Here is a 14,635-nt window from a genome sequence, read left to right as displayed (position 1 = left end):
GAGGCTGATCACTACTTTTGGAATGAACCTTATCTTATTAAAATTAGTGTTGGAGGTTTAATACGCAAGTGTGTTGCAGGTTAAGAAGCTAAAAACATTATGTCACACTGTCATAGCTTACCTTATGAAGGGTGCCATAGTGGGGAAAGAACAGTTGCGAAGGTGCTCCAAAGTGGCTTTTAGTGGCCAACTCTATTCAAAGATGGTAAGTTATATGTTCAAGAATGTCTTTAATTCCAAAAAACATGTAACATTTCAAAACGTGATGAGATGCCTCTTAATGGTATGATAGAGGTAGAACCCTTTGATTATCGGGGAATCGACTTTATGTGTCCTTTTGCTCTATCTGACTATCATGTTTAAATTATGGTTTGTGTAGATTATGTAACCAAATGGATTGAAGTAATTACAGGTGATGTTAATGATGCCCAAATTGCCTCTAATTTTTTGAAAACGAATGTTTTTGCTAGGTTTGGAGTCCCTATAGTCTGGATTAGTGATGAGGGGACGCACTTCTACAATAAATATTCGGAAGGTGTGTCGGAAAAATATAATGTGAAACATAAATTATCCACACCTTCTCATTCTCAAACTTGTGGACAAGTAGAAGTGTCAAGCAGGCACCTGAAATAGGCTTTAGAAAAGACGATTGCTACATCTATAAAAGATTGGTCCAAGAAGCTAGATGACACTCTCTAGGCGTATATGACAATATTCAAAAGTTATTTAGGATTGTCATCATATCAGTTGGTCTATGGGAAGGCTTGTCACTTACTGGTCGAGCTGTAACATAAAGCGAATTGGGCAATTAAGCTCTTAACCTTCAATGAAAAAGAAGCAAGACGAAAAAGGTTATTGAAGCTTGATGAGCTATAAGAGATAAGACTTAGAGCTTATGAAAATGATGTGATCTACTAGGAGAGAACCAAACTGTATCATCTCTATTTTGTTTCACTATACCATTACTATTGTATCTTTTTACTGTAGAAAAATGACACCTAAAAGAAGTCGTATTTCACGTGCAACAATATCATTGGCACCAACCACTCCAGACGCTCTAGTTTTCTCATACTACGTCTTTCTTTCACAAGGCAATACAGACAAATATCTCAAGGTCAAGGATTACAAAGTGGTACATGAGAGGGAATTTGGTTGTCAAAACTTGGAAGGCTATAAAGAATTGGTTGCTATATTGGAAGAAAGGGGATTGATGTGATTTAATAGCTTGATTCAAGAGACCAACGAGTATATTGGGTTGGAGTTTTTTTTTGTTGCTAATGTCATTTTTATCCTCACAATTAGTTCACGTCTTACGTGCGAGGTAAACATATTGACTATAACCCTTCTATTATCAATGCTTTACTTAATTTACAACCATTAAGTAGGTGCGGCATCCAAAATAGAAGGAGTATTAGGATTACTAGGAAAATTTGTAAGTTAATGAAAAATGAATTTTGTCGATCCGAAGCTGAGTAGGTTATCGTGATAGGTGTTCCAATAAGACTTCTAACTAGGCAGATGTGGCCAATTATTGTGCAAACTCTAGAATCCGCTTCTAACCAATTTGAATTTATTTTGAAGCGGTGTATGCCCCTTAAGTCCATCTTAAACCATGAACCAATAGATGTTGGGTGATTAATTGCTGAAAATATCAGTACAAATTTCACGCCTATTGTTCATTTTTTAATTTTTAATCTTATTTTGAAGTTTGTAAGCAGTACAAATTTGTATACCAATTTCAATAACATAATTGGATAATTCTCCAACAATTAAGGTCTGATAAGGAATATTCCCGTTAAAATTTTGTTTAATATTTGTCTTAACCTAAATAATCTGGGTAAACAACTAATGAATCTTTCTTTCCAATAATCCGCAACACCATCTGACCTAAGGCAGAGTTTAGAAAGAAACATGTCTCTATACCACCTATAATTAGACACGGTTGAACAATGAAGATTTAGTAATTGGTCTGCTGCTCTTTGTTGGAGCTTTATAGGCTCTCCTACAAAGAACTTGGTAATAGCATACAAGAGAGTTGTAACACAAATAGCCTAAATTGGATTTTGTTTTAACAAATAAGTTAATTTGGGTCTTGTCTTCATGACTAAGGAGATTAACCCACCATCCTTTTAACTGCCCTGTAAACCTCATAAATAATATATCTTTGATATTCTTGTCTGAATTTCCTTTATGTTTAAAAGTTGTAGCGGCAATAGTCATGTTTTATATGGTATCTAACACTTTTTGTTCAGAAGCACCATCGATGTTCCATTCAACAATGGACTCTCATGAATAACTATTTAAAAAAACTACTTCTTTCTTCAAATTGCACATCAGCAAATGACGGTCTAAGAAAATAGTTTCGGGTTTTAGGTCTTAGGGCTCTTCCACCTAATTTACTCACCATATTATCAAACTCTTTTTCCCGAGATAAAGTATTTATCTTTGCAGAAGAGTTTCCCATGTTTAAGGTCCTTAATTTTTCAACTAATTATTCTATCTTGTGGTTAGCAACACAACCTAAACTCGTACCCTTTAACTCTTGGGTAGATGTAGTATGGTAATGATAAATAGGTTGGGTAGGGTCTATTTTAAAGTCTTTAACATCCTTAGGTCGAGGAACATAGTTTTCTATTCTTTCTAATTGTAGGGAAATAATGTGAAGTATTTTGTTTGAATAATTAATATGACTACGCAAATTATTAATGTCTTTTCGCTGTTTTGTAGAATTAGTAATTTATTTAAAGGGAGAAGCCTCTATTTCAATGTTTTCTTTAGAAGGGGTAGTTTTTATGGCTTCCAAAGGTGGATGAATGAATTCTATTGTATCTTTTCTAGTTGTCTTCCATTTATTACTAATTCTAACATTAGCATCTAAGCACATCCTAACAGCAAAAGGATTTTATATCACTTCTTCTAAATTGAGTAATTTAAACCAAGTAAAAAAATAAACATTAATCTCATGATTTTCAAAAAATATGTAAAACTTATGTAAATACATTTGAGTACGATTTTTAGAGAAAGATGAGAAATACCACTTTCTATTCTCTAAATTATACCCAACCTCAAAATCGACTATAATCTAGGCTCTGTGAATGACAAAGGGTTCTTCTTTGTTTATAACTCTTAAAACTTGAGACTCAGTTGGAGAAGGTGATCTAGAAGTCCTCTCCGAGTAAATTGGCTTGGGAATTGTAGAATCAAAGTTTACTCCTGCAAGGTTAACCCTAATGGTTGGATCAACAGAACGTCTAATGCGAGATGCCGATCCAATGCTACTACACTGATTGTAACGAAAGGATTAACTTATGTTCGTTCTAATTATGACTGATCCATCAATATCTTGAATAACATCTCTAAAAGATATAACTTAAATCTTTTCATATTTAACCACATATTACAAAATCCATTCCTGAGGGAATATGTCAATAATATTAGAAGTAGTAAGAATCTTCGGGGTCATAACATTATATCGGCTAAGATTGACTTCAATAATACATGTTTCATTTCTAGGAGTAGTTTTAAGGGATTTAAAATTGTAATTAACATTAGAAACTCTATAGGTAATTCTACTAATAACATCTATGTTAGCAACTCCAGGATTAAAGGTGTCACTAAGGCCTTGAACATATATAAATAATGAGTTTTTAGTGAATTCATTAGTTAAACTCATAGAGTAATTAGGATGGGAGCTAAAGTAAATTAGATCATCATTAAGGTTAGATTCAACTATATTAATAGTTGATTTATGAAAATCTTTAATACGAGTATCATGAAGGACTAATATAATATGAGTGTTTAGCCCTAGTTTATGTAAAAACTTTATAACTATTTGGATTAATTCTAAATGGATATAACAATATCCTTTTCTAACATGATTTTCTAACAGCTTTCTGTTTAACAAATTAATGATTTAATGTTTATTACATATAGATGTAGTCGATTCGGTAGTTAGAATAATTTTTTGACTTTTAAAATTAAACGTGCTAATTTTATAAATCTCTTTTAATTTAATTTATGACATAGACCAGTTAACTAATCTATTTTTTATTTCTTGAATTTCTAATTCCTGATTTGGAAAATATCTTGATTTAATTCAAATTTATCAATATTTAAGGTAGCAGGAATTAAAGTTTGATTATTAATATTACTACGTGAACTACATCCTAACTCGCTCAAAGCCCTGACGATTCAAGACATGGTTACTAAATAGTATATACACAACTGGTTATTTCTCAGTTTTCTTACACACTCTCTATCTCCCTCCTCCCTCTTATTGTTTGTTTTCTTAATGACAACTACGATGTGCTAAACCAATGATTTTACTGCCTCACTTCTCAGACTTACGACCTAGACCACATACTACCAACAGGTACTGATAACTGCCAAAATGTCGTTATTTTGAGTGTATATTTGTGGCTCTTATCGATTCTATTCTTTTGGTTTTTGTAATAAATCCCAACTTTTGTGTAAATATTAGTATACTTGCGTTTTGATTCGTTTTATGTTCCGTTTGATAAATTTTCCTTCGTTTTATAGGTATTGATGCATATCAGAGCCTCGAGTAATAAAGTGTCGAAGACACGACTTCGAATACGCAGTTTTGGAGCAATAAAATGGAAATTCTGCAGAAACTCGCTTAGCCAAGCTGAAGCGCGCTAGGAGATTCACAAACAGAGAAGCCGAGTTTTCTAGAGCTCGCTTAGCACGGTTAGCTCGCTAAGCGAGATTTCCTTTATTGTACTAGATATTTTAGGGAACAAGTGTAGCTCACTTAGCCAGATTAGCTCGCTTAGCGAGCCAGCACAAATTTTTCTTTATATTCTTTCATCTGTAACATTTCCAGGTTATGGTTTTGGGGATTTTTGTGTCCCAACTCCATCAACTTCATTCTTAGGTTAGGATTATCTTAGAAAACAACATTGGGTCGTGCATTTGGATGGTCGGAGGCGGATTGCTCATCAATCGGAGCTGACAATCCAATAGGTTTAGGTGCATTTGACGAGTACTATAGGTTAAGTGCAACTGAACGATAGGTTTAAGTCTGTGACGAGTGAGTATATTTACATGCCTAATAAATTATTTCGTCCCTAAGAATGTATTTATGTTTCTTGTTTATATCTTTTTACTTTCCGTTCATTTTAACCCGAGCTTGAAAACATAGAAACCGTTAATTGACATTCTAACGACCATCTCTGTGGACACGATAATTTCCCGGATAAATATTTCAAAATCTTTTATTGTTTGCCCTATACAGCTTCAACACGTACCCTTAAAGAAAATCAAAGTTCAGGGCTATGGTTGAAAATAAACAGTAAAATAAGTAAAACATTAAAATAACTCTTTTTTTAAACTGATTAGATAATGCTAGTTCCTTACCATCACTCGGCTCTGATACCAGATGGATAGATGATTAATAGCGAACATAAGTAATTTTGTTGAAAATAGTTATTCAGTAGAGTCCATTGTTGAATGAAACATCGATGATGCTTCAGAACAACAAATGTTAGATACCTTACAAAATATAACTATGACTGTTACAACTTTTAAACTCAACTAACTCTTACAGAATTTGTTAACATTGATCCACTTGTTTTTATGAATATGTATTTTAGCAAATGCAATTTAGAGGTGCATTTAACCCTTTATTAGTGTTTAAAATATTATTTAATTTTGTGATATTTAATTTTGTAATATTTAATTTAATGGAGGGTGAGATAAAAAAAGAAATTAATGGGGCTGAATTATTTTTCTTTCCAATCTTTAATTATTATTTACAATATATATAGTATTTATATTTTCCTTCTTCCTTTTCAATTTAATGGCCGTAAGACAATTCCAATTCAACTTCTCGCGCGATAGATTGGTCTTTCTCTTTCGAACATCTCAATCTCATTCTCATTCCTTCTTTCGTAATAATAAATCCCCCCAATCTCTCATCTCTTTCCCCCCCTCTTCCTTCCTCCGCCGCCTAGCTGCGTCCGCAGCAACTCCGTCGCCGCCTTCAATCCATCTCCGCCGTCCGCGCCCTCCTCCTCCCGACGACATGGCGCAGAAGTTCGGAAAATCCACTCGCCGCCCCGGCGCTTCCTCCAAGGCCAGGGTTTATGCCGATATCAACGTCGTTCGCCCTAAGGAATATTGGGACTACGAAACCCTCACCGTTCAGTGGGGGTAACGATAAATTAATAATCTGTTTTATTTTTATTTACCTCCTTTGATTTTCGATTTCTTTTAATTTCTTGTTGATTTTGTATATGTTTGGCGAATGAAGTTCTAGGGTTTTGTTGTTGGTGTTGGTTGATTCCCTTTTCATTTTCTTGATTTGGTGTGTTATTTTTCTTCAGGGAGCAGGATGATTATGAGGTGGTGAGGAAGGTTGGTAGGGGGAAATACAGTGAGGTGTTTGAAGGGGTTCACTGTACTGATAATGAAAAATGTGTTATCAAGATCCTCAAACCTGTGAAGAAGAAGAAGGTGAGTTATATGTGGATTTTTTTTCCTTTTTTGACTTATGGATTGGGGTTTTAATTTGATGAATAGATATGTTATACTTGTCACGATTAGGTTTTGATTTAGGTAACATTAAAATGAACTGGAAGTGTTGCCTAATTCAAACCCTAATAATTCGATATACTTAGATTTGTTATTTTGTATGTGCGTGTGCTGGAGGATGGTTATTTTCTAGGGTTAGAAATGATCGGTTGTTGTGTACGTAATGCGTAATCACTCACCAACGAATGTGCGAGTACATGCTTAGACATCAGTTATATTATATCACTAGGGAGAGTTGTTATGATAATTAGAAGTTACATCTGTTTTTTCTGAAATTTTTAGCATTTGCAGTTGTTCTGTCCTTCTATAGATGGTGCTTTCTTCAACTTCTGAAGCCTTATGAGTACCAGTCCAACTTAGAGTAGCGTGGAATTCTTTGGACCCAACTCATTCCTAACATCATTATCATCACCATTTTCTATCTTTTCAATTAGGCACCCACATTACACACATCATCTTTGTTTGAGTGTTTGCTTATAATACATAGGCCAATTGTGCTATCTTTTATGCTTAAGCCTTTTTCTTTTCATAGAAAGAATTTACTATTACAAAGTATTTGGTTAAACTACCAATATGAGTTAAAATGAAAAGTGCTTACTCAGACACACATTGATTTTTACAATCACACCCCGATGATTGCATGTTATTAGTTCTTACAAATTTAGACTTGAATATTCCATACATCCACCAGTACCACAATTGAACCACAACAAAAAAAAAGTTTAGAGAACTTAAAAGACTAGGACTAAGAGGAAATAATGTAGGAAGTAACAGAAAAATATAATCATAGAGTACATCAGTGTTATCAAATTGCTGCGCCATGGCCACTATGGCGGGTATACATTGCGGTTTTTGAGTTCACCACAATGGTAAATATTGTCCGCTATTGCGGGTTTTTCCGCCATAATCCGCAATAATGGCGCCGCAAAATGGCCGGTATGGCGGGATTTTGGCTCTCCGCCATCCGCCATCCGCCATCAACAGCACTGGAGTACATAGAAGAAAAGGTACAAATAGCTGCAAGAGGTTTTCTAGGAGAATCAAAGATCATAATAACCAGGGAAAGAGATGATAGAGGAAACATGGATATAGAATGGGATCCATATCCATTCTATTCCATAGATGAATAATTTCCCAAATATGACAGATGTAGAACTGTCGTTTGAGAGTGAAATTGGTCTCAAACTCTTGGAATTTTACACATCCCTTTCAAAAATATAACAAACGGCTGATCTTGTACTATTTCTGCCATGGACTGCTGTCTGTGATGGAATGACAGTAGTGGCTACAGCCGCTCTTCACAATGTACAGCAGGCAAAGCCAGACATGCCTAATGGAAGTGGGCTCTAATTTCACCATGCCATGATGGCTTGGTGATAAATTGTGTTATTTAATCTGTAATTGACCCCACGTATGGGATAAGGCTATGTTAATGATGTGCTTCAACACTTAAACTGCTGTGCTTATGCATCATCATTCTATGCCACTCCAATCTGTGGCGATTTTTTATATGAATATAGCAAACACCGTGCTGGGAATTTAATTCTCTGTTTTCTATGTTATTTATTAATTTAAAAACCTTTTTAAAACAAGAGTTAGTTTCTTTGTATTTTTGAATGTCCATGGCATGCAAGTGGCCACAGTGCTACTGGCATGCAAGTGGCCACAGTGCTACAGAATAGCAGTTAGCTCCGTTTGGTTATTGTAAATAGAGATCAGCTATATAATGGCTTTCCACTGCCATTCGCTGGTTATGTATTTAACTCTTCTTATTCTTCTGATTATTAATGCAGATCAAGAGAGAAATCAAAATATTACAGAATCTTTGCGGAGGGCCCAATATTGTTAAGTTGCTTGACATTGTTAGAGACCAGCAATCGAAGACCCCAAGTCTCATATTTGAATATGTCAATAACACTGATTTTAAAGTACTTTATCCTTTATTGTCAGACTATGACATACGTTACTATATCTATGAACTTCTAAAGGCAAGTTTGACATCCTTCTGATTATTAATGGGCCACATGAACATGCTACAATTATTAATTTATTTATTTATTTTTACTTTTATCTTTTGGACACGAGATGTATTAGATTTTTATTTTAAGGTTGACTGCATTTGATTTTTGTGTCTCTTTTGTTTAATTAAATTTTAGACTGATGAAAATTTGTACCATTTGCTGCACATACTTCATGAATACTTCTGTCTTAGGCGTAGTCTAAATGAAGTGTGTATTTTGGTTTGTATTTTGGACCTGGTGTCTCAGGATTGGGTTGTTATAGAACTTAATTCTGCTTTGTAGGTGGGTGCTTTTATGATTGGAAGACATATCATTTTATCTTGATTATGCAATGGCATTTCGAGAACCAGTTCCTTTTTCTTTTGAAATTGCTTGTAGTTTAATAAAGCCTTCTAATCAGAATGGCTTGCATGCTTCTTTAGTTTAGCCTTTTATGTTCTCTGAGAGAATGTATTTCAACTTTTATGTATGTGTCTGTCTGTTTATGATTATGCAGCTCTTCTTCAATTCAAAAGCTTTTTTGCTTGCTTTCATTGACTTTTTGTATGGATATTGTGTCATTCAATAAATATAATCTTCAATTGAATGTCTTGCTGACGCAACTGTTTACCATATCAAACTAAAACGTTTTGCCTCTAAGGTTTGCATTGCATAAGACAACGCATCTCCTTCATGTCTTTTCATGCGGTCTGCAGGTTTCCTTATTAGCTTTGTTATACATGTTCATATATCCCTTGGTTAGTGTATGTACTATAGTGTCACTTTTGTACTGCTTTGTTCAATTTGTATCCCATAATTTCATTATATTATTTTACCAATCTAGCTATTTCCAGTTTTTTGTGGCTATCAACTCGGAAGTGCTAAGTTATTTTAAACTTCTTCCAGGCCTTGGATTACTGCCATTCACAAGGAATCATGCATCGGGATGTAAAGCCCCACAATGTAATGATTGACCATGCTCAGCGTAAGCTCCGCCTTATTGATTGGGGGCTTGCAGAATTCTATCATCCTGGGAAAGAATATAATGTTCGCGTGGCTTCAAGGTACATTTCCTCTTATGTGTCGTTTTTCTTTTTTATGGGAGCTCACAAAGCAGGTAGACATTGGGCGAGGCCCACCAGGGACCCCAAGGGGAGTTGATAAGTGCTTTGCAGAGCTTGAACCTATGTAATCATGTTTCATAGCCCTTAATAAGTGCTCTCGTTTCCTTTTCAGATGATTTGTTAATTGTCATTAAATAATCACTCTGAGCATTTTCATACTTCTCATATCATTTGCTTTTGATTCCCTTTAATCATTGCAACTACTCCTTCCATCCTCCATTAGGCTTGGTTATACATATACTTGAAGTCTTGAATTAAACTCATCGATTTGAAATTGAAGTTTGAAGATTAAGATTTTGGAGGGAATGGCATAAGGGTTTGACTTGAGTGATAAGGATGTCATTGATTCAACTCCCCACGAACTAATAACATTTTCTGTTCAAAGAGTTTGAATATTGAGAGATTTCTTTTTGGTACACAGACAGATAATGCTAGTTTGCTAAGCTGGGAAGTTTGTTGTAGGGAGGGGGTTTGGGTCTTTGAGCTTTGGCATCCAAAAATCAATACATAAGTTTGTAAATACCTAATAGTTTTTTCATACACATCATTAGGCCATTGGATTACAAAGAGAAAATACGATTTAGGCCATCGGATTACCTACTTGTTTTTTTGCAGAGTAGTCAATAGTGGCCAATAGCGGTGCTATCCTGCTATTGGAATAGCCTTAGCAGTGCAGAACACTATAGCGGCTGCTATAGGGTAAATAACGGGTAGCAGGGCAGAGCGGTTATCGGCTTATATCCTTTTCCCCTCTTAAAAACCAAAATTAACCCTTAAATTTAAAACGTTTTAAGGATAATTTTGGGATTTTTTTTATCAAATTTGAGTTGAGACTCAACATTAACCTTCTTTCACCGATGTGTCTGCACTTCAGCCGTTCCAAACGATTTTCCTCCCTCGTCTCTCTCTAGACTTCGTTCTTCCCTTTGCACTTCATATGTTCATAATTACTATTCATGTAATTTGTCTTAAAAAGATCAAATAGCGGGTACCCCATTAATCGCTATCCCATTTTTGGGATTGGCCGCACCGCGCCGCTGTCTGGGATTTTGATTAGTCTGGTTTTTTTTTCTAACAAAGGCTTTGTGCGTACGTAGCTGCACTTACTCTCACACACACGCGTGCGTGCACACATACACACACTTTGAGCACACACACATTTTGATCTCCTTTATATGTTTTTTGCTTGTAGATATTTCAAAGGTCCGGAGCTTCTTGTTGATCTTCAAGACTATGATTACTCTCTAGATTTGTGGAGTCTTGGTTGTATGTTTGCTGGGATTGTAAGCAACACACTTTCCTTATAATACAAATATTCTATTGTTTAGTATTTAGGTTTGGTTCTTTCAATGTAGAGTTAAATCTTAGAATCTTAAACATGCTAAATCTTAGAATCTTAAACAGTAGCATGATAGGGCAGAGCGATTTCCTTTTGAAGAGAATGTCAAATTTAAAGTCTCCTGCTTTACTTAACTGTAGTGTGTGTTGTTGTAGATATTCCGGAAGGAGCCGTTCTTTTATGGACATGATAACTATGATCAACTTGTCAAGATAGCTAGGGTAAGTGTAACCTGTGAAGCGGTGGTTTCTGCGCCGGATTGTTGGATTATGTGTGTTTGAAGATAATTCAAGATTGCGTGTACTTCATCATGGTTTGATACTTCGGTTATTCATATCTGTAACCGTATATTCTGACTGGGAATTTTATTATGTTTCAACTCTACATTGCTCTTTTATCTTATGTCCTTTTCTATATTGTTGGCTTTTCCTTTTCAATGATTTATGGGTACTTGATTTAGCCCACTTGGTGGTCTTGTGAAGCAATGCTCTTTTTGTGAAGAAATGAAATATTTCTGTTAGCTTTTAAAAAAACTCGCCTGTGTATGTTGGATTTTAGGAATGAGATGGTGCCTTTCTTTTTTCTGCTTCCAACTTGTCGCTTTGTTTTTTTGGTACCTATCCTGGCAGAACACATGATTTCCTTGTTTTATTTATTTGTTTGTTTGATTGATATTTATATCTGCCTTTGAAAGCAATTATGAGTTGATTCAAAACTACACAAGACGTTTTTTTAGTTATTAGCTATAGTATGGCTCAAAAGATATTTAGACATTAAAGTAATAGAGATGGAAAATTTTAGATTGACAATATTTTTCTTCCCATAATGCAATAGGTACTTGGGACAGATGAATTAAATGCATATTTGAATAAGTATCGCATTGAGTTGGACCCACATCTTGCAGCACTTATTGGGAGGTTTGTTTCTGTGCTTTCATAATTTGGTATATAATATATATGTTTATTTGTTAAATACTCGTAAAACTACTATTATTTCAACTAACAGGAAACTTCCAATATTGTTTTAACAGGCACAGCCGAAAGCCATGGCAAAGGTTCATTAATGTTGAAAATCAGCACTTGACTGTTCCTGAGGTAGTATACATTATAATTAGCTAATTATGTGTTTTAATTTACCCACATTGTCTAAACTATCACTACTTTTATGTAGGCTGTTGACTTTGTTGACAAGTTACTACGATACGATCACCAAGACCGGCCCACTGCAAAGGAAGCCATGGTAATATTCCAATCTTAAGTATTTTATTACTGCACTTAGGCTTGATTTGAGCTTTGTCTTTCAGTTGAGGCCTTCTGGCTTCTGATCTGGGATTTGGCTTAGTTGTTGCTTCATCATTTTAAAGTTAATCCTGCCTTATTTGGATTTTTCCCTTTTTCAGTGTTTTTTTCGGGAAACCCTTTTAATTAGATCATTACGCTGTAAATCAATTTTCTGGCCAACATGATTGTTGTTTCTAACTAACAATACCTGGTTCTCTAGATAATTGTAGTTAGGACTTGTTTTTTTTTTTTTTCCTTTGCTCTTTTTCATTTTTGTTAGGAAGACCTAGAAAAACTATAAAGATCTTGATATTAGTGAATATAGAAACATGGTTTTGGTCTTTTGGATAGAACATTATGCTTCAATTTGATTCATGTAGCCGATTCACTTTGTTACAAGATGTTCCAAAATCACTTGCTGAGAAATAAAAAATAGAAGCATTGAATAGAAGGTAAAGCATTCAATGTTTTAGGAATTTTGAAGTTTTATTTTTATTCAGTACCTCATATTTTTTATTAGGACACCTAAGAAGCTTTTAGATTTTCAAGCAAATGTATATATATATTTTTGTATTTTGCTAAATTTATTTGGTATATGCTGCCTATGCCCTTGTTACTAATCTTACCATACAAGTGTTTTTGGTAATATTTACTCATTTAGAAAATGTTTGGTCAACAAATCTTAAATGCTATGCAGGCCCATCCATACTTCAATCCAATTAGAAGTGCAGAAAGTAGTAGAGCTCGCGCACATTGAGCTGCTGATGCTTGTGGAGATATATGTTTTCGTCTTTGATTGGGGCTTTTATCTGAACGGCAAAACTTTTATTTGTGGTGGAACTTGCGAATGGAGGCTTTATCTGAACAGCTAAACTTTTATTTGTGGTGGAACTTGCTTTTGGGAGATTCACCCCCTTTCTGTTGTAAAATTCAGTTTGATTAGCTCTTGCCCTACTAGCTTTTGGTTTCTGATTTTGTAATTTATTTTTGTGGAAAATCAGGGTCTCAACTTAACAATTTCATTTGATTGTGTGCTGAATTTGAAAACGAAATCTTGATTCAATTTGAGTTAAATTTGACTTGTGATCTTTCTTTTTATCCAAAAAATATACTAAACAAATTTTACAGTTTCAGATTATTCTCAAGTTCTTCTTACAGCATAACTAGGCGGTACTTACAATTTTGAACATGTTGCCTTTATCTTTTGTTTTGCAGCATCTCATTTGACATGCTAACCATTAAGTGTTCATGGGGATGCTGCTGTTGTTATTTGAGTTTTGCAGCATGCAAATGTTTATGAAATTATGAGATGATTTAATTAATCACCAAGTATTTGTAGCTCTGTTCTGTCTATCAATCACTTGCATTTTTATTTTGGTCTTAGCATGCTTCTTTATACACGAACATGATCATTCCTTCTGATTTAAATTTTGATTCTCCCTCTGTTTTTCACGTCGGCCGAATGAAAAGGGACTGGTCTGAGTTATATCTGTGTCTTTATTATTTTATTTTAATTATTAGACAAATGTTTTTTTACACCGGGGTTTGAAGTTGGGTCCTCAGCTACCTAACTCCCCATGGGCCTTCATTTTGGCGTGATAGCTCAATTGTCTAGATTTTTCATCCAGAGTTTCATTCACTGCGTTATTATTAGTGTTACCAAGCTTATCAAGTAACATGTAGTTGTTATCCTAAAACTCCTTCAATTCTTCATCCGATCCACTCAACCGAAAGTGTTCTGGATAAGTGACCGATAGAAATTGTAAAGGGATAGTGAAAGTGTTCTGGATAAGTGACTGATAAAAATTGTAAAGGGATAGTGCAAGTTCTTATGCAACGTTACGTTGGAAAGTTCAACCTTCGTACGCAACTCAATTTATGGCTATCCTTCTAAACTCCATTATCTATTCTTTTTTTGTGAATGTGATGCGTATCTTGCTCTTTTTCAGCTATGGCCCATAATGCAATGATGGATTAATTATTTTTGGACCTAGTTGGAGTTTTTCTTTTATTGTGGAATTTGCTGATATATCTAATATGCCGCCATGTTCAGTTATTCACCCCCTCAATCAAGGTTCCTTTAATTTATATTTTGGGATATGAAAGTTGAAACCACCATAATTATGTCCTTTCACATTTTAGTAGTTCTAAAGAGTATTAAAATTACTTCTAATAAATAACTTATGAAAATTGAATAAGAAATTTTATAAAATTATAATGTATGAATTAAAGATGTACTGCAGTTATTAAAATTTGAAAAAAAAAATAATTTAAAAAAGTTATAATGTATGATATGAAAAAAAGGAGTATCTTTCAAAGAGGTTTGGAGAGGGATTA

General features: G+C 34.5%; 1 protein-coding gene across 1 annotated transcript; it reads left to right on the top strand.

Moving 5' to 3' along the window:
* The first annotated feature begins 5,806 nt into the window (after nt 1–5,806).
* LOC131638857 (casein kinase II subunit alpha-2-like) lies at nt 5,807–13,372 on the top strand. Its single transcript, XM_058909405.1, has 10 exons — nt 5,807–6,174; nt 6,348–6,477; nt 8,349–8,543; nt 9,462–9,619; nt 10,872–10,962; nt 11,174–11,239; nt 11,853–11,935; nt 12,049–12,112; nt 12,189–12,257; nt 12,996–13,372. Exons 1-10 carry the CDS (start codon nt 5,822–5,824, stop codon nt 13,053–13,055), a joined length of 1,269 nt encoding a protein of 422 aa, XP_058765388.1. The 5' UTR covers nt 5,807–5,821; the 3' UTR covers nt 13,056–13,372.
* Nucleotides 13,373–14,635: the final 1,263 nt, after the last annotated feature.

Source organism: Vicia villosa, linkage group LG1, assembly GCF_029867415.1.
Source record: "Vicia villosa cultivar HV-30 ecotype Madison, WI linkage group LG1, Vvil1.0, whole genome shotgun sequence".
Lineage (NCBI taxonomy): Eukaryota > Viridiplantae > Streptophyta > Magnoliopsida > Fabales > Fabaceae > Vicia > Vicia villosa.
Note: the sequence above shows the minus strand (reverse complement) of the source record. Positions and strands in the feature narration are given on the sequence as shown.